This window comes from Polypterus senegalus, chromosome 6 (genome assembly GCF_016835505.1).
Source record: "Polypterus senegalus isolate Bchr_013 chromosome 6, ASM1683550v1, whole genome shotgun sequence".
NCBI classification, from domain to species: Eukaryota; Metazoa; Chordata; class Cladistia; order Polypteriformes; family Polypteridae; genus Polypterus; species Polypterus senegalus.
The window spans coordinates 77,297,095-77,316,306 of NC_053159.1; the positions used below are offsets into that span (position 1 = coordinate 77,297,095).

A 19,212-nucleotide genomic window follows, 5' to 3' on the forward strand; every position below is an offset into this window, starting at 1 on the left:
TTGACTTTGTATTTAATGAGCAGTTGCTCATGGAGTCCCGAATGAGGCACATTACCTGCATTGTGAGGGAGCATCAGTTATGGCACTACGGCCATGTGGCGCATTTCCCAGAGGGTGATCCAGCTCGTAGGATCCTCATTGTTTGGGACCCGAGTGGCTGGACCAGTCCAAGGGGCCACCCAAGTAACACCTGACCATGGCAAATAGAAGGTTATTTCCGGAGGGTGGGACTGAACCGCATGTCTGCCTGGGGGTTTGCCAACTGGGATCCCTAGTTGTTTCGTCGTGTAGTGGGTGTGGCAATGTACCAGTGCATGCTTCCCAACTTGACTTGACTTAATTAGAAAAGGTAGTAACGATGCTTATACTTACCACAAATAGGAAATTACTCCAACAGGCCTAAAAAAATGACAGAAGAAATAAAGTAATTTCAACAGCTAATTTCATGAAACAACTGATAGACAGCATTACAGTGCAGAAATATAAATTCATAAATAAACATTTTAAAAAGCAAACACCAAGATAGTTTGATTAAGCGCCGCTGGAGCGCCATGGTTGTAGTTTCAGTGTTACAGTTATTTTATAGTTTCACAGATTCATGAAGAAGATCCTTTATAACAGCCACTCTTACCCTCTCAAACTTCAGACATTATCAAAATGTTTTTAAAAATACTGCAGATGTTCATGTTTCAACCCCCATTCAACTCCCATTCTAGGAATAAGTATGTGGAGAAAAGGTGGCTTCACTGCAAGTAAACTCCAAAGTCAAACAAAAACTTTCCATGGGCTATCAAAATTGAAATCTTTGGGTTATGTGATAACCTCTCTGTTGACAGATAATTGTGGAATTAATATTTTGGGTAACACTTTAGTTAAGCTACTGCAAAAATGCATCTATTACTCATTTACTATAATGTAATAAGACCTTCACATACACTTCTTTGAGTCTTCATAATACTTACAAAACAACAGTAAAGTATTTATTCATCTCTGCAATGTGACCTACTAACAGAACTTCACTTTGGAGTGGTCTGAGGTGGATTAACTGAGACACATTTCTCTTTATATTACATATTTAGTGAATCCTTCTTATTAACAAGTAATTTTACTATCCTGTTAATATGCCACTGCACAGAGATGAATAACATATCTACTAATGTTTTATATAAGTGTTATATTGACCAAAGGAAGCCTTTGCTAAGGTCTTGTTACATAATAGTAAATAAGTAATAGATGCATTTTTGCAGTACCTAACGTGTTACCAAAATTTCAATTTTCTGCAAATACTGTACTTATAATTGCATGGATAGACTTTTGAGTTGAAAAATCACTGGCCAGCATAATTTTGAAAATTATTTATATGCCATTTAAAAATTCTGAATGTGCTAATATTTTGCTTTTTAGGATGGAATACGCAAAAAATATGGCTACTCCCTCCATGAGTTTGCCTAATAGTTCAAAAAAACAAAAAAAAAATTAATTAAGAAACTACAATTCATCTAATTAAAGAGCAAAAGTTTAAATTGTCTTTCAAGGAATACAATATTTAGAATAAGAGTTGGGATCACCTGATGTAAACAATCACTTAAAAGTACGGGGATAGCCAGGAAACATTGTTATCCCGCTGGCCAGTTATTGTTCGGACAGAAACTAATAAAAACTTTGTTGAGATAGATCATGAAAAGTGATGCAGTCAAAATGAAACTAAAGGACAATATCAGGAGATTGAGGTATCTCCAGAAAAAAAACAAAAATGTAAAGCAAAGATCTTTAGATGGGTGAGAGAGCAAAGGTCAAAATCAAATATAACTTGAAGGGATTGATTATTTCAGTAAAGATAAAATGTAAGGGTTGGCGTATAACCATAAACGAAGACAGCGAACTGTGTCAAATGGTGCCCTGTCACAGTAGGACGTCAGTGTTGCACTCTGCATGGATCTGTCTCTGCGACAACATCTTAATAATATGCGATAAACAAAATGGAGGATGAAATAGCTCAAATAAATTTACAAAACCAGAACTATAGATTGTTGCTAATGATAAACATGAAAAACAAATTAGCTGATCAAAAAACTCAAAATAGACTTACAAATTAGACACATCCATGATTAAAATTTACTCAACATGTACTTTATAACAAAAAGTCAGGCATTTAAACCACAAGGCAAATCTCATATGTCCAGCTAAAAACTCAAATGCATACCAGATATCAGTAGCCTTAGAAACAGGTGTTTGGTTGACAATCTCAGGGGCCACAAATTCTGGTGTGCCATACTTGCAATACTGCGCATCCTCTGGGGTGACTTCCTTTGCATTCCCAAAATCACAGATTCGGATCTGCTCACTTGTGGAGTCTGCCATCAGAATATTTTCAGGCTGTGGAAAGATGCATGATGTCAAATACAGGTTGACTCACTGGCTAAATTCAGAGTCTGAGTAGAACTTACAATGGCTTCTGGTATGTGGTCTGAGTCATTTCTTTGACTAGTTACGTTTGTTTTTGTGTTTATTTGTATTTGTTTCTGGTGATATTTTGTGATTTTTGGATGGTCAAAAATCAGTGCGTGGTTGTGGCAACATTATTAATGGTTGCTATGCCTGTTTCCAGTCATGTGACATAAGGATCACATGACTTACAGTGTCATTCTGTCCTGCCAATATAATGGTACTACAATATATTGTACTAGTGGACTGTACTGCTGCAGAAATCTACTTCTACTGATGATCTTTCTTCTTTTAAATTTTTTTTTTATGCTCTTCAGAGCGACAGTGAAATTTGAGTTGCATATGCCAGCTCTACCGATCTCACAGTTGGCTTCCTGCTAGTTAGCCATGTGAAGGGAATTTTTATGATTATTTTATTTGTCTGTAGATGTGCATTTTTGTTTTTTTGGCCACCTTTTGTACTTACTATATAAGTTGGTCTTGAACACTAATGACTCTGGCCAGTCCTCCTAGGTGTCACTTGAGTCAAACTGCTGTGTGTGCATTTTTTTAAACAAACCTTACAACCCATGTGAGTTATCTTGATCGCAAAACAAATATGTGTCACCCACAGATCAGAAAAAAACTGTAATTCTGCTGTTTGTTTACATAATCTTAAGTAATGATTAAAATAAAATCCCAGACAATTTTAGTGATTTTATGCGTATTACCCAGACTGCTTTTTTAAGTCTCAAAAAGAGAGCATTGTTGGGGAAAAGAGGACATCAAGTCACTATCTATCTATCTATCTATCTATCTATCTATCTATCTATCTATCTATCTATCTATCTATCTATCTATCTATCTAGCTATCTAGCTATCTATCTATTGTTTTTTGAAAACAATATCAATAGATCAACTCTGATTGTCTTGTGAAAAAGAAATAAACTTCTGTGTGACTTTTTTTCCCTTAGAGATTCTGCTGTTTTAAGACTCCACATTGGCTAAGAGTCTGATTCAAGTACCTTTTAAAGAGGAAAAGCAGGAATGCAGGCTGGGGCAGGATGAAACCTTAGGCGAGAGCAGGACAAACCAGATGGAAACGGGATCGATTTTAGGACTGAAAAATAAGTACTGTATTGACCTCTACATTGGATTAAAGACACTTTTTCAAACATATTGTTTTATTTTTTCTAGTAAAATAGAGAAAGGACTTTAAAACATATTACAGTGTCTGTGGCCAAAAGTTTTGGCAATTACACAAATATTGTGTTTTTTGCAAACTTTGCTGCTTCAGCATTTCCAAATTTTCTTTTTTTACGTTTCTATGGTATACTGAAGAACAATTATACACATTTCATAAGTTTCAAAGGCTTTTATTGGCAAATACATTAAATTTATGTAAAGAATCAATATTTACCGTGTTGACCCTTCTTCTGCATTTCGCAGTGGCATGCTAAATATCAGCTTCTGGGCCAAATCATAACTGATGGTGATTCATTCTTGCCTTTTTAGTGATTAGAGTTGATCACAATTGGTGGGCTTCTGCTTGTTCACCCGTTTTTTGAGAATTGACCACTGGTTCTCAATGGGATTAAGAGCTGGGGAGTTTCCTGGCCATGGATCCAAACATTCAGTGTTATGATCTCCAAGCCACTTCGTTTTCACTTTAGCGTGACATTCTGCTCCATTATGCTGGAAAATACATAACCATATTGCACCTGGATTGTTTGGAGAAGTTGTTCTTGGAGGACGTTTTGATACCATTCTTTATTTATGGCAGTATTCTTGGGCAGAATTGTGAGTTGTCCCATTCCCTTGGATGAGAAACAACCCCACATATGGACTGTCTGAGGATGCTTCACTGTTGGGAAGACACAGTATTCATGGTAGTGTTCACCTTTTCCTTCTCTGGACAATCACTTTTCCAGTTGTCCCAAACAGATGGAAGGAGGATTCATCCAAAAAAAATAATTTTCAACCAGTCTTCTGTTGTCCAATCCTTATACTTCTTGCAGGATTTCAGTCTGTCCTTGATGTTTTTCTTGGAAAGAAGTGGCTTCTTTGCTGCCCTTCTTGACACAATGCCATTGTCCAAAAGTCTTTGCCTCACTGTGTGTGCAGATGGACTCACACCCACCTGCTGCCAATACTGAGGAAGCTCTGCACTGGTGGCAACACAATTCTGTAGCTGACTCCACAGGAGGAAATAGTCCTGACTCTTTGCAATAAATTAATATTATTTGATCACTTTACACAATAATATAAAAACAATGTGAATCGCCACCACAAAAACCGAAACTGCAAATTTTGCAAAACCCAACATTTGTGTTACGGCCAAAACTTTTGGCCATTACTGTGGAGTTTTTGACTTGGATGTTTGGATCACAATTTAGATTTTGACTGTTTTTGGTTTTTAGTATTAAGGCTCAAAAACCGTTCTTAATCAATTTAGTCCATTTCAGGGTCAAAGTGGTCCATCAGCAGCATCACATAAAAGACAGGAATCAGCGATGAGTATGGCAACAGTTCATTGAAAATGACTCATAAACACATTTATACATTAATTTGTTTTCTAAAATTTGAAATTATATTGAAATGTAAAACAAATTACCCATTACAATATAGAAATACATTTTAAAGTAATCCTCAACATTATAGTATTTATGCTGCAATGGATAATCACATTACCTTTATATCGAGATGAAGAATATTATTTTGGTGTAAATAACTGATGCCTTCTAGGATTTGTCTCATGAAAGAACGGATCTAAAAGAAAAAAAAAAGTTCATTAGACAATTCTGAGCCAAAACAACTGAGTGATTATTTTACACGTGTTACTAATGATAGCAGGGCTCAGGCGTCTTACCTCGGACTCCAGTACTGAAGTTTTCTTTGTTATTTTCTCTAGGAATTCCTCATGACAGCTTCACACAAAAGTTAAGGATTAGTTGCACTTACAGAAAGACATTAACAATGTTGTATCTGCTTTGATAGTCATAATTAGCTACTTAAACTTAGAATGTTTTCCAAACAATCTAGCAGTGTTAACATTTTACTTTCCTAATCAAATATTATATATAGTTTCTTATTCCTCTCCCTAGATTGCATTGTGATGAATAAGTATGAACAAATGTGTATGCATGAAAAGTGAACACTGTCAAGAGTGAAATAAGTCAGTGACAACAAAAACTGTAAGGTGAGAAAAATTCAGAACTTTAACATCTGCAAATCTGCTTTCCAGTTAGCACAGTTTATCAGTCAAAAACATTGTTATTCATGGAGATTTCAAAAACGTTATGAAAATGATTCGCAAAAGCAGTCACTGGGATGTTTATCAAATCCATTTTCCCCATAGATCAGAAAAAGCATAGATAAATCATTAATATCCCATTTTCTGATCAGCTAAATTCCCATTTGAACTGCATAACCATCTGAAGCACAAAGCTATAATGAAGTACCTTCAGAAGGAAAAAGTTAAAAGTTTATGCGTTCCTTCATCTACTCAGCCATCTCTGAAAACCTCCTTTTCTAGTATTGTTATTATTTATTTATGTAGCAGACACCTTTGTCCAAGGCAACTTGCAAAGCAAGTGAAATACATAGAAGTATGAGGCAGCCAGCATTAAAAGCAAAAGAGAACAAAATAAAATGACAGCACAAGTGAAATAGAATAACTACAAAATTATACTTGACACCAGAATACTACAACAATCAGCATCCTAAACTCTTTGTCTTTGCAAAGGCAACTACCCTGTAGTAGAGAAAGCAGCTCCAAAATATTTAATAAAAAGATGTGTTTTCAAAAGACACCTAAACACAAGATAATTGGGTGCTGTTCAGATAGATAAATGGAGAGCATTCCACAGCTTTGGAGCAACAATGGAGAAGCACTGTCCAGTTTTGGCACATCTGGCAAGAGGATGGATGGTCAGCAGAGATTAGATTGGATTAGAGACTTCTTGGAGGGACATAAGGAGAGACCAAGGATTGGAGATATTGAGTTGCAGAACTTTTCAGAGAACTGTAGATCAAGACAAGTACTGGATTCTTGCAGCAAAAGGAAGCCAATGGAGATACCCCTATCTTTTGGAGGATTTTGAAAACACGTTTCGATTGCGGGAGCTGCGATAAATCGCGCACTCTTCAGAGAACATAACCTTTTCCTTCTCAGCATTTGTTGGAAATTGGTGCAGCATCAGATCACAAGCTTCCTGACAAATGTCCAAGTCGGCATCTGATAACTCGTTAACATGCAATGGACGGCAACATTTCATTTGCAAGTCCTGTTTGATGTGTTTTCGCATTGTCGATTCCGCTATTCCCAACTCAGCAGCACGTTTACAAGTGGATTTCACTACCTTGTGGATGGTCTTCAACTTCGTGGCGCATCTCGGACACTGCCCGTTGCAAAAGCCTTCTTTTCCCACTGCAACAACATCCTCTTTTTCGGCGATGCCTTCCCAAAACGCACAACAAAGTCATCCATGACATTTTTGATCGATTTCCCAGTAACAGGCCACTCATGAACCCACATAGTGGCCACCAAACGCTCCTCGATCGTGAAAACACTTGTGTCACCCATCGCTTTGTCTTTGAACGACCATCACGTTGTTGCGATTTCTTGAGTGGCAGCAGATGGCAGCACCAGACAGGATGTCGGAAACACACCTCGAAATACCAGGAAGATTTGGGCTGATGTCCACAGGAACCAAATTGTCATGGTTATTCCTGTAAATGCTCCTAAAGATAGGGGTATATGGACTTTGTGCGCACCCTGTAGTAGGACTGAAGCACTGAACAAAAAACATTAGCCAAGCAGCTGCATTCTGGAGGAGCTGGAGATGTCTAATTGAAGCTGAAGGAAGTGCCACCAGCAGAGAGAGAGTTGCAATAGTCCAGACAAGAGAAAACCAGTGTCCGAACAAAGAGCTGCATAGTATAATTGGTTAGGAAGGGTCAAATCTTCTGAATATTATGAAGAAGAAAACAATAGGATTGGGTCGTTGAAGATATATGTTCGATGAATCAAAGTGAGGAGTCCAGAGTTACACCAAGATTCCTGACCATGACTGATGGTAAAAGGGTGTTTTCTTCTAGAATAATGCTTAGAGGCTAATCTGACTACAAGGTGAAGGTTGAAGGGAATAGCCTTGCAGTATTGTTCTGAGCCTAAATCAGATGCTTGCTTGATTATAATTCACATTTAATATAATTCACACACTCTCTTGTTCCCTTTCCCATGTCCTATGTGTAAGTAGATAGAAAACACTTTTAAAGACTTGTTACAGAATGTAGTAGAACATTTTAAAGTAAAAGAAGAAGTCTCATATACATGTATTTTTAAACTACTAAAACATACTGGAGACATCTTAAATGAAAATGCCAAATAATGATAAACGTTAACAACTGGGGAAAAAATTATAAAATGGTAACTTCAAACATGTTTTTCTTTAGAACAAAGAAAATACAGTCTTGTTTATGTCAGCAAAAATGATTGTTTTGATGTTTGGTGTGTCCCACATTTGCGCACTGTATTGGTTCTGCCGAGAGAAGCGGTACAACTCCAAATGAGAAGGGGTCCTAATGCTAACTGTCTCTTTTCTTCTATCTGCAGCTCCAACAAGACAGCCATTGAGGGTACCTAACCCCACTCATAGCAGGCCCTGTTACTTCCAGTTGGGGTTCTTTAAAACCAGATGGCATCAGAATCCTGAGCTGATACATTGAAAAGTAGCACTTGGATTTAATTTGAAATGTCTCAAATTTTCTGTCAAACATGGCAACTTTCCGTGCCATAAGCATTTGATGATTTTTTTAAAATTTTGGTATATGTGTTAGCCTGTGGATTGAGGAAATCCACAGAATAATGAAATATTATATTATATTATTATAGAGTACCATCTCACATAAAGCAGTCAACAGTACTGTAGTATAAAGGAAAAGATATTTTCATCATCAGAAACATAAGTGGAGTAATCAAGCAATCAAAACTATATTTCATGTCATGCTTCTCTTAGTGAACACTATAAATATATGAAAAAGTAGAATCTGAACTATTTCCAGCCATTGATGGAAAAGTGAACCAATGTAAACTAACAGTTAATTAGATCTGTTTAGTGAGTTTTAATCCTTTATTCATCATATATAATTTCTTGTATTATGAATTTGTAATTTTTTGCATACCCTAACTTACTCTCCAAAGACACTGTGAAGTTTTGGGGTCTGAGTGCAAGGGTCAACTATTTGGTCAGCTCCCCCTGGAGCAATTGCAGGTTAAGGGCCTTGCTTAAGGATTTGTACTGCAACCTTTGAGTTACCCGCCCAGATCCTTTAGCCAGAGAGCCTCCACTCTGCTCCTAAATAATAATAATAATAATAATAATAATAATAATAATGTTTATATCATATAATGCCACCACAATAAAAGACAGTTTTGAACTAAATAAACTATTATAGATGGAGACTTAATGTAAAAGGGAGGCAGTGCAATCTAAGGAGTAACCCGGCTTCCATTTTGGATTTAGTCCCAAGCCCGGGTAAATGGAGAGGGTTGACGTTAAGAAGGGCAACTGGTTGTAAAAATCACACCGAATCCTCTATTGGAGAAGTCTGATCAAAATATATAGGGACCCCATATTAAAATGGGAATAGCTATAGAAGAAGTGCAAACTAAGGAATAACATATCAATTTGCATTCTTTGTGACTAAAAGCTCACCATTGGCAGTTACTCTACAGTATTTTATCATCTTTTAATTATTGTGTCAGTAAAGCATGAGTCTAACTTTTTTTTCCAAAGTTATGTATGTAATTCTCTTCTAATATGGGGAACTAATAGGGGGATTTTCTCTCTATATACACATGTATTGAACTGCCCTCAAATATTGCCATGAACATGTATTGATACCATCCATCCATCCATTTTCTAACCTGCTGAATCCGAACACAGGGTCACGGGGGTCTGCTGGAGCCAATCCCAGCCAACACAGGGCACAAGGCAGGAACCAATCCTGGGCAGGGTGCCAACCCACCGCAGATGTATTGATACTAGTTGTCAAATCTGCTTTGGATAGTTTTTGATTGAGCAGAATTCTGGTTGTCCCAATTGCATACTCGTGTCAGAAATTCCAAGACAGAATACTTCACTTTGGGAATGTTTAGCTGTGCCCACTATAAACTTTAACTGATCTTTTTAACTCTGTCATGGACAAACCTATTTATGAAGGTTAAATGTGCTGCAAAAATAAAATCTGTTTTTCAGATCTCTTTGAGTGCTGCATGGAGTATAACCAAGTTAAATTTTGGTTTGGTGTTAGCAGGAAATGTGAGTGCTGTAGGTTTTCATCTTGAATGCTACTTTGCAGTATGGATTTTACCTTCCTTATAACTTTAAGAGTTGACACATAAGTTAAACATTCTGAGGATTTTCTACACTGGAAATCTGTAATGCTGACGCCTCTGCAGGTTTCCTGTTGGCAAAGATTGCTGGCTTTCTTTCCGTTTGTGCATGATACGTTGATTTTCTAATCTCCTAGTAAACAATTAATGTGAGAGCAATAAAGTGAATAATATGTAGGAAGAATGTTGTCATCCTGAAAATTAGTAAAGCGGTAATGAAAAGTGCCATCTGTAAAACTGTCTATTTAGTATTACTGTAATTGAAAAATGGAGCTGTTTGTGGAAAGAGGCAGATAAAGGAGAATCTTTTTGCTTTTATAATTTGAGCTTTATCCAGCTACAATATCTGGTCTCATTTATAAATTATAAATGCGTATAAAATGTATGTCAAGAATAAAGATTACTGATAGAATGCCACCTCCAAACTAAACAAACTCAAACTGCAATGAGACAAATGTAAAAGCAAGAAATGCAAGTATAAATATAAACAAGTGTATCTGATGATCCTTCCAAACTGAGCCTTCTATTGTATTCTATTCTTTCTTCTATTGACGATGGCACTGGCGCTATCCTTCTCCTTTTTATTCCCTCCATAGCACGGAGAAGACATCGAGTGAGGAAAACCGATTCCACCCCATCTGGCCCGCTGCCTATAATTCCCACAGATGCCGGAAAGAGTTGGTCACTTTTGAACCGAATGAACAGCAAGATGCAGTTCCCATCTAACCTTATTCAAGCCTGATAGCTTTCTTGTGTTTGACCCTTCCTTTATATTGGTGCACATAGTGGTCCATTTTTGTTATAATTTGCTTAGTTAAGTACTGTAATTAAACAGAGAGGTCCAGGTTGGTTCCTCAAACTTTTTTGTGGTACCTTGCAGTTCCTTACTTGACCAAACAGTCAAATATTTGAACAAATATGTAAAATGTTCCCTTTAAGTCTTTATAATCATACTGACAGTAATAAAACTTTCACAATTTTACAATTACCTGAAAGTAATAAGTTGTTTTATCTTGAGAAACTGTCCATTCATCCATCCATTCAGGATCATGAGGAGCCAAAGCCTATCCTTGCTTAACTTGAGATAAGGCAAGAAAGTAGGGACCACCCCTTTATGATTCAACAGTACAGCACAGGGCCAAGTTAACTCTTTCAGGGCTGATGTTGACTGTTGTCAAAAGGAGGAGTTGATGATGGTAATCAACTGTAAACTGTGACAAAACCTACCATTACATTTTAGTTGGACTCTCAATGTTAGAAGGAAAGTTCATTGGTTTGACCGAGATTCCCTGCACTCTCGTGAGTAGCAAGGCGCACACAACGGCAAAAATTGCACTGATGTCTGGCGAGAGATCAAAGCGAATGTGTAAAGCAAAATAATCCATGTTGTCTATTATCTCTGAACTGGACTATGACTTGTCGGACTCAGGTTTTTGATACAAGTGATCGAAGATGAATGTGAGGTTTCAGCTTCAGCTGATCGGTCCCCAGCTAGTCATGGTACTGACAATGTTCACCAGGGAGGACTGCCACTTAACAATGATAAGAGGTAGAAACCAGATTGCAATGCACTGCGAATGCGTCCCAGCCACGCAAAGACAGCCTGGCAGCAAGCAAGCTGCACATTCTTGGCAAACTGACAGCCACAGCATGCAGCAACAGACGTTTAATGTTGACTTCTGAGTGAAACCATTGCTTTTTGGAAAAAATATTTAGCCCTCAAAGAGTTAAAGTCATCAATTAATGTAAGACATGTCTAACTCAACACAGAAAGAGTGACCTCCTTGGATCTGAACTCTGAGCCAACAGTGCAGTCTTAATGGGTAAAACACAACAAAGGGTACTCTAACATAAAACTTGGTATGGAATACATTATGACACTTTTAATGTTTAGAATAAAACAAATGCATTGGATAACAAGCCTTTCTGAAATCAATGACTGTTCATGGATGGCTTGAAATAGACTCCCTTTGGCTTTTCTTCCAATTGCACTGAAGCAAAGCAACAATTCTCATTTTTTAGACATAGAGTACTGTATAACTTTTGCAGATGTATTCCCCTTGTTCAGTCAATCTCAACATGATAATCTCTTATGCATAAAAGGATACACTTCAGTAATGATGATCACTCCATTCTTCTTCTCAAAGGCATCATGGAAGTAAACAATTCGCTCATGGTCCAGCTGTGATAGAATATTCAACTCCTTCAAGGCAGATGCTTTACTTTTTGCACGTAAAGGAATGAATTTTGCAGCATATTCCACTTTTCCAGATCTCTCTGTCACAAGCTTCACATAAGAGAAAGCACCTCTGAAAATAACAAAGTGAAAGAGAAAGAAAACATTTTAAGAGACTGAAAGCATTAGTCTCATAATGTTGCCAGAGATAGAGTGGAAAGGAAGTCCCAAGGATAAGTTTAGCTTTTACAGAAACTCAAGAAATGTAAAAGTTTTATAAAACCAACAACAAACCCCATCAAATACACTCAAGCATTGCAAAAACGTTTGAACAGTGGCAGTGAGGCATTTTATCCTCCATACCTGAGGAACTGGATCATGAGTTGTCATGTGTTTTGAGGAACCTAGGCACTTATGACATCAAGTCTACCCTGGGTAAGTTGTTTTTTTCTTTAACATTTGTAAAAGACCGAGAGAGACAGTAGCAAGGGTTGGGGTTTTCCGGCCCCGTATATTGTACACAAAAATTAAACAGGTCAAAACTATAAACTCAAAAGTTCATAATGCGCGACGCCGACTCCTGGCGTCGCGGCCATTTTATTGGGGAGGAGCCGGAAGTGGAGGAATGTCGGGAAGGACCGCAAGGGAGGATGGGAAGGATGACGTCAGGGCAAGATGGCGGAGGAAGGGCGGAAGTACCGCAGTGCGGTCATCGATGCCTATGGTGCAGGACGGTCTTTTTGCCTATGAGGAAGCAGAGGGAGAAAGTTAATACCCCACCATTCCCTGGCGGCGAGTGGTTTCCCAGGTGCTGTCGAATCAATCCGGCCTCCTACTCGCGTGCGTGACACGATCCCCCCCTTAGCCCAGGACCGTCAGGTCGGGCGGACCTAACCGAGAGGTCGTGAATACGAGAGAGGGCATCGGCATTGGCCTGAAGGGTGCCCCGCCGATAAGTGACAGTGAACTTATACGGCTGTAAGTCCAGGAACCACCTGGTGACCCGCGGATTCGACTCTTTGTGCGGGGACATCCACTGAAGTGCAGCGTGATCAGTCACCAGAGCGAACTCGCGACCCAGCAGGTAGTACCGGAGGTGGGTCACTGCCCACTTAATGGCCAAGGCCTCCCTCTCCACTGCCGCGTGCGGGTCTCCCGGTCCATCAGTTTCCGCTAAGGTACATCACAGGGTGCTCGACACCATCGACGCTTTGGCTCAGCACGGCACCCAGGCCTGTGTCCGAAGCGCCGGTCTGGAGAATAAACGGGAGCCCAAAATCGGGCGTCCGTAACACAGGTGCCGGCGTTAGGGCCTTCTTTAGGTCACTGAACGCTGTTCTGCTTTGTCGGTCCACACCACGATAGGGGCGCCTTTTGTCAGGTCAGTCAAGGGTGCTGCTCTTCGAGAAACGGGAACAAACCGGCGGTAGTAACCCGCAAGCCCCAAGAAAGCCTGCACCTGTTTCTTGGTACTGGGACGGGCCATTCTAAGATGTCTTTCACTTTGGAGCTCTGTGGCCGCACCTGTCCTTGTCCCACGAGGTAGCCTAAATATTTGGCCTCCTTTAATCCAAAAACACTTCCGGGGTTTATGCGGAGGCCGGCTTTAGCCAGTGTTCGGAGGTCGGCTGCGACCTGCAGTAGATGCTCCTCCCAGGTGCCGGAATAGATGACAACGCCATCCAGGTAGGCGGCGCTATAGGACTGGTGAGGCGCCAGCACTCTATCTACCAGACGCTGGAAGGTCGCCGGGCCCCGTGCAGCCCAAATGGGAGGACCTTGTACTGCCAGTGCCCGCTAGGGGTGCTAAAGGCCGTTTTCTCCTTTGCGGATGCCGTTAAAGGAATTTGCCAATACCCTTTGTCATGTCAAGGGTAGTCAGATATCGAGCCGCACTCCAGCCGCCAAGGAGGTCGCCAATGCGGGCATGGGGTAGGCATCGAACTTGGAGATCTGATTCAGACGCCTAAAGTCATTACAGAACCTCCAGGAGCCGCCTGGCTTGGAGACGAGGACAATAGGGCTGGACCAGGGACTATGGCTCTCTTCAATTATGTCCATGTCCAACATACGCTTCACCTCCAGTTCGACCTCTGCGCGCTTTGCCTCCGGAGTCGGTAGGGCCTCTCCCGGACGATTACCCGGGCTCCGTGACTATATCGCGCTCAATCAGCGGTCCGCCGGGTGACTCGCCACCACCTCGGGATGGCTCGGAGTGTTTGGGCTAACTCCTGCCGCTGCTTGGGGTCAGCTCTTCGCCGAGGTTAAGGGCAGTTGTGCTTGAAAAGGGAGAGTGACCTACGGAGCTGGGAAGCTCCTCTCTATCTCTCAGGGCTTTAACAGGTTGACATGATAGATCCTCTCACGGTCGACGTTGGGCTGTTTTACCAAATAGTCGACGAGTCCTTTCTCTCCTTAACCTCGTAAGGCCCTTGCCAGTGAGCGAGCAGCTTCGAGTGGGAGGTCGGACGAGCACCATAACTCGGTCCCCGGCGGAACTCCCTGAGGACGGAGTTGCGGTTGTAACACCGGCCTGCGCTGCTTGCGCACGAGTCACGCGTGCTCTTTTAGGAGGGGCCTGATCTTTGTGAGTCGGTCGCGCAGTTGCGCTCGTGCATCTCAAAATATTAGAGGAGGGAAGAGCCTCGCCTCCCAGCCTTCTTTTAGGATGTCGAGGATTCCCGGGGTTGTCGCCCGTATAGTAATTCAAAAGGGGAGAAGCCCGTAGAGGCCTGGGGTACCTCCCGGTAGGCAAAAAGCACGAGCGGGAGGAGCTGGTCCCAGTTCCTGCCGTCCGCGCTGACTCCCTTGCGGAGCATCTGCTTAAGCGTCTGGTTAAATCGCTCACCAACCCGCCAGTTTGCGGGTGATAGACTGACGCTTTCAGGTGCTTTATTTGCAGTAATTTGGCCACCTCCTTGAACGTATCCGAAGTGAAGGGCGTACCCTGGTCCGTGAGGACCTCCTTGGGTATGCCCACGCGTGAAACAAGTTAACCAGTTCCCGTGCGATGCTTTTAGTATTAGCGGGCGCAGGGGAACCGCCTCTGGGTACCGGGTGGCATAGTCCACCATGACTAGGATATACTTGTGGCCACGGGTTGAGGGCTCCAGGGTCCCACCAAATCGACCCCTATCCTTTCAAAGGGATGTCCACGAGGGGAATAGGGACTAGAGGAGCACGGTCCCTCCTAGGAATCTGGCGGGTCTGGCACTCCGACAGGATTGACAGAACCGCCGGACCTCCTCATTGATCCCAGGCCAGTAAAAGCGGGCTTAATCCTCTCCAGTGTTTTTCGCCCCGAGGTGGGCCTAGGAGGTGAGCATGTGCCAACTCGCATATCTCCGCCGGAAGGTACGCGGAATTAGCAACAACTTCCGCACCTCGCCCTCATGGGTAGCCACTCGGTACAACAGATCATTTTCAAGGACAAAGAAGGGTTCCCGGTGTGGATCCGTCCGCTGTCGAGCTGTTAGGCAGAACAATCGTTCGGGCAAAGCGCAGGGAGTCATCATTCCACTGCTCCCTCTTAAAGGAGGCCGGCGTGGACCAAATTGATGGTCCAGGCGCGAGAGGGTCTTGGGGCCTGGGCCCGGGAAGAGTTCCTGGCTAGTCCCTTCTCCGCGGAATCTTCCGGGTCAAGGTCCGTAGCCACGAAAGGTCCCCGAGACACCAGCCCCATAGGGCCTGCCCTTGTGCAGGCGTGGAGGCCGCGGGAGGGTGCCTTTTCCCCTCATGACAAGATCCAACGAGGCCCCGGGGCGCGAATGGCTTACCGCTGATTTTTTAGACCAGTCTTGTCCCAGGATCACTGGGAAGGGGGTCAGGTAACACAGCGACCGCCATTTGATTGGTTCCCCCTTCCAGGTAAGATAGCAGTGAGCGGAACGATATGACCTAGTCCCCCATGTACACAGGTAACCAACAAATGTTGCTTTAACCACTGTTGCGGTAAGACAAACGGCGAGCAACAATGGTAATGTTGCTGCGGAATCAAACAAAGCCACCACGGCGCGCCCATTTAGCAACACCACTCCCGTGATTCGACTCGCCAAGGGATGCGGCGGGTACAATACCTCTCCGTGATGTCCAGCTGCAGTCCATAGGCTCCGGGCGATGTGATGGGGCAGTTTGGCAGCAGGTGGCCGGTCTCGCCACACTTGAAACAGCGCGCGGACCCGCCTCTCTTTGGCTCTGGCTGGCGCTTCTGCAGCGCCGAGGGGCTCGGGGTGGCCGCCCGCCCCTGCCGGTTCCCGCGAGCAGGCTTTTCTGACCCCCCAAGTCGGAGGACCGCCAACTGACGCTCCAGGACGTCGAGGAGGCCCGACATGTTTGATAGGCGTGCCCCGACCTGCTGGGCGAGGGAACTGGGCATTGCATTGACCAGGCCTTCACAGGCCACCCGCCGACGACTTTCCGCCCGCCGGGCTCTCTGGCCGTAGCCAGCGCCCATCTTGCCCCAGAACTCAACGCCTGGGCGCGAAGCGGCTTTTCGGGTCAAAGACCCAGTTCCGCCATTCGCCGCCTGCTGGCCCGGCTAATGCCGTAGCGGGCCAATATTTCGGGCTTGAGGAGGTCGTAATTAGCGCCTCCTCCTCAGGGAGGTCATAATAGGCCCAGCGCTGGTCCTTTAGGTATGGCGCCAAGATGGACGCCCACTGACCGCTGCCACTCGCTCCGGGTGGCCGCCCTCTCAAACATGCCCAGGTAGGCATCGACATCCTCGAAGGCCCCATCGGCACCATAGGAGGAGGCGGCTGCCTGGGCGGGTCTGGTCTCGCCCGTTGGGCTTCCACTAACCTGGCCTTCGTGGCCTCCAGCTCCCGGTTGGTAGCGGCTTTCGCTTGCTGCAGGGCCTGGAGCTGGGCGTTCATTCCCTGCAGCACGGTGTTCAGGTCCTGTCCCTCCGTCATTCCGGGATCTCTGAATCCTGCCGACTACGCCACTTGTAAAAGACCGAGAGAGACAGTAGCAAGGGTTGGGGTTTTCCGGCCCCGTATATTGTACACAAAAATTAAACAGGTCAAAACTATAAACAAAAGTTCATATGCGCGCGACGACTCCTGGCGTCGCGCCATTTTATTGGGGAGGAGCCGGAAGTGGAGGAATGTCGGGAAGGACCGCAAGGGAGGATGGGAAGGATGACGTCAGGGCAAGATGGCGGAGGAAGGGCGGAAGTACCGCAGTGCGGTCATCGATGCCTATGGTGCAGGACGGTCTTTTTGCCTATGAGGAAGCAGAGGGAGAAAGTTAATACCCCACCATTCCCTGGCGGCGAGTGGTTTCCCAGGTGCTGTCGAATCAATCCGCGGCCTCCTACTCGCGCGTGCGTGACACATTCTAATATAAATCTTTATTCTTCTTGCTTCTATTGTGTTGAAAAACTCACAAGTTTAAATCTGGATCAAGGTATGAGCTCAGGCCCCATGAATGCTAGTGTTTACTGAAAACATTTAAAACAAAAATGGCATTTTCAAATGTATCCATGTAAATGTGTAGTAAGTCTAAAAGTTGAAGGTGGTTTTAAAGACAGCATACCAATAAATACTACACACATCAGCATGAATCAAGAGCAGCAAACCTGCACAGGTTTCACATATGACAACAATGTAAGTGCATTGTGCCTTGTCAAAGATGGGATATAGGAGCCAACAACCCAACAAATACCTCTCCATCAGAGAAAAACAAGAAGGTGCCACTATAGTGGGCCAAATAACACAAATTTTATGCTGATGGGGAGCACCAGAATTATCATGAAAACCCATGGGCATCGTAGTTATAATAATCCATCCATCCATTATCCAACCCACTATATCCTAACTACAGGGTCACAGGGGTCTGCTGGAGCCAATCCCAGCCAACACAGGGTGCAAGGCAAGAAACAAACCCCGGGCAGGGCGCCAGTCCACTACAGAGCACATGCACACACTACGGACAATTTAGGATCGCCAATGTACCTAACCTGCATGTCTTTGGACTATGGGAGGGAACCCACGCAGACACGGGGAGAACATGAAAACTCCATGCGAACCCAGGTCTCCTAACTGCGAGGCAGCAGTGCTACCCACTGCGCCACCAGTTATAATAATAAATAATAATAAGTTACATTTATTGAGCGCCTTTCACAAACCCAAGGTCACTTTACATACAGAGTAAAAAAAAAAAAAAAAATTACACAGATGACAAAAGTTCATGGAAGATGAAAATTTTCAGTTGAGATTTAAAATTGCAGAAAGAGGAGCAATCTCTGAGAGACTGAGGAAGAGAATTCCAGAGTTGAGGGCTATAGCACTGAAGGACTGCACTGAAGCACTGCATCCCAAGATGGAGAGTCTGGTGCGTGGGACAGTAAGGAGATTACTGCTCAAGGACCTGAGTGAGTGACAAGGAGTGTAAGAAGCTAGTAGCTGAGGGAGGTAGAGGGGAGCAAGGTTATGTATGGCTTTGAAGGTGAGAAGCAGCAGCTTGAATTTAATCCTTGATGGAACAGGTAACCAGTGAAGCTGGGAAAGAACAGGGGAGATGTGAGCAAAACGTTTTGTATGGAAGAGGACTCTGGCTGCAGAGTTCTGAATATACTGGAGTTTTTGTATAGATTTTGCAGGGAGGCCAATGAAGAGGGAATTGCAGTAATCAATATGAGACATTATGAAACAATGAACCAGAGTTTGAGCATCATTAAAGGACATAAATGGACAGAGGTGGGCAACGTTACGGAGATGATAAAATGGAATTTTGGAAAGAGACCTAATGTGTAGCTCAAAGTTAAGTGATGAATCAAACAAAACATCAAGATTTCTGACAAAAGGGACAAGTTTGGCAAGTGTACCATCAACAGAAATAGAGAAATTGGATGACATAGAAAGTTGGGATTTTGGACCTACCAGTAACACTTCAGTTTTATTGCCATTAAGTTTGAGAAAGTTATTTTTCATCCATAGCTTAAGATCAGTGATGCAGTCAGTGAGTGTGCTGGGAGGTGAATCTGTAGGGGAGTCTGTACTAAGATATAACTATATCATCTGCATAATAGTGGAGGTTAAGGCCATGTCTGTGAATAATCTGACCCAATGGTAGGATATAAAGTAGAAAGAGTAATGGCCTAAGGACTGAACCCTGAGGGACACTACGTGACACAGGTGAGGTGAAGGATTTATGCCGGCCGAGTGTGAAAACTGTTGCCTATTAAAAAGATATGATGTGAGCCATTGAA

At 43.0% G+C, this 19,212-nt stretch overlaps 1 protein-coding gene across 3 annotated transcripts in view; it reads right to left on the minus strand.

Moving 5' to 3' along the window:
* spega (striated muscle enriched protein kinase a) overlaps positions 1–19,212 on the minus strand; it is a 418,725-nt gene that overhangs the window by 53,771 nt on the left and 345,742 nt on the right. For all 3 annotated transcript variants that reach the window (XM_039756374.1, XM_039756377.1, XM_039756375.1), the window contains 5 exons: positions 11,932–12,132; positions 5,294–5,351; positions 5,116–5,193; positions 2,204–2,376; positions 373–399 (listed from right to left, as the gene is read on the minus strand). In XM_039756374.1, coding sequence (XP_039612308.1) covers positions 373–399; positions 2,204–2,376; positions 5,116–5,193; positions 5,294–5,351; positions 11,932–12,132 — 537 coding nt within the window. The remainder of the gene's footprint in view (positions 1–372; positions 400–2,203; positions 2,377–5,115; positions 5,194–5,293; positions 5,352–11,931; positions 12,133–19,212) is intronic.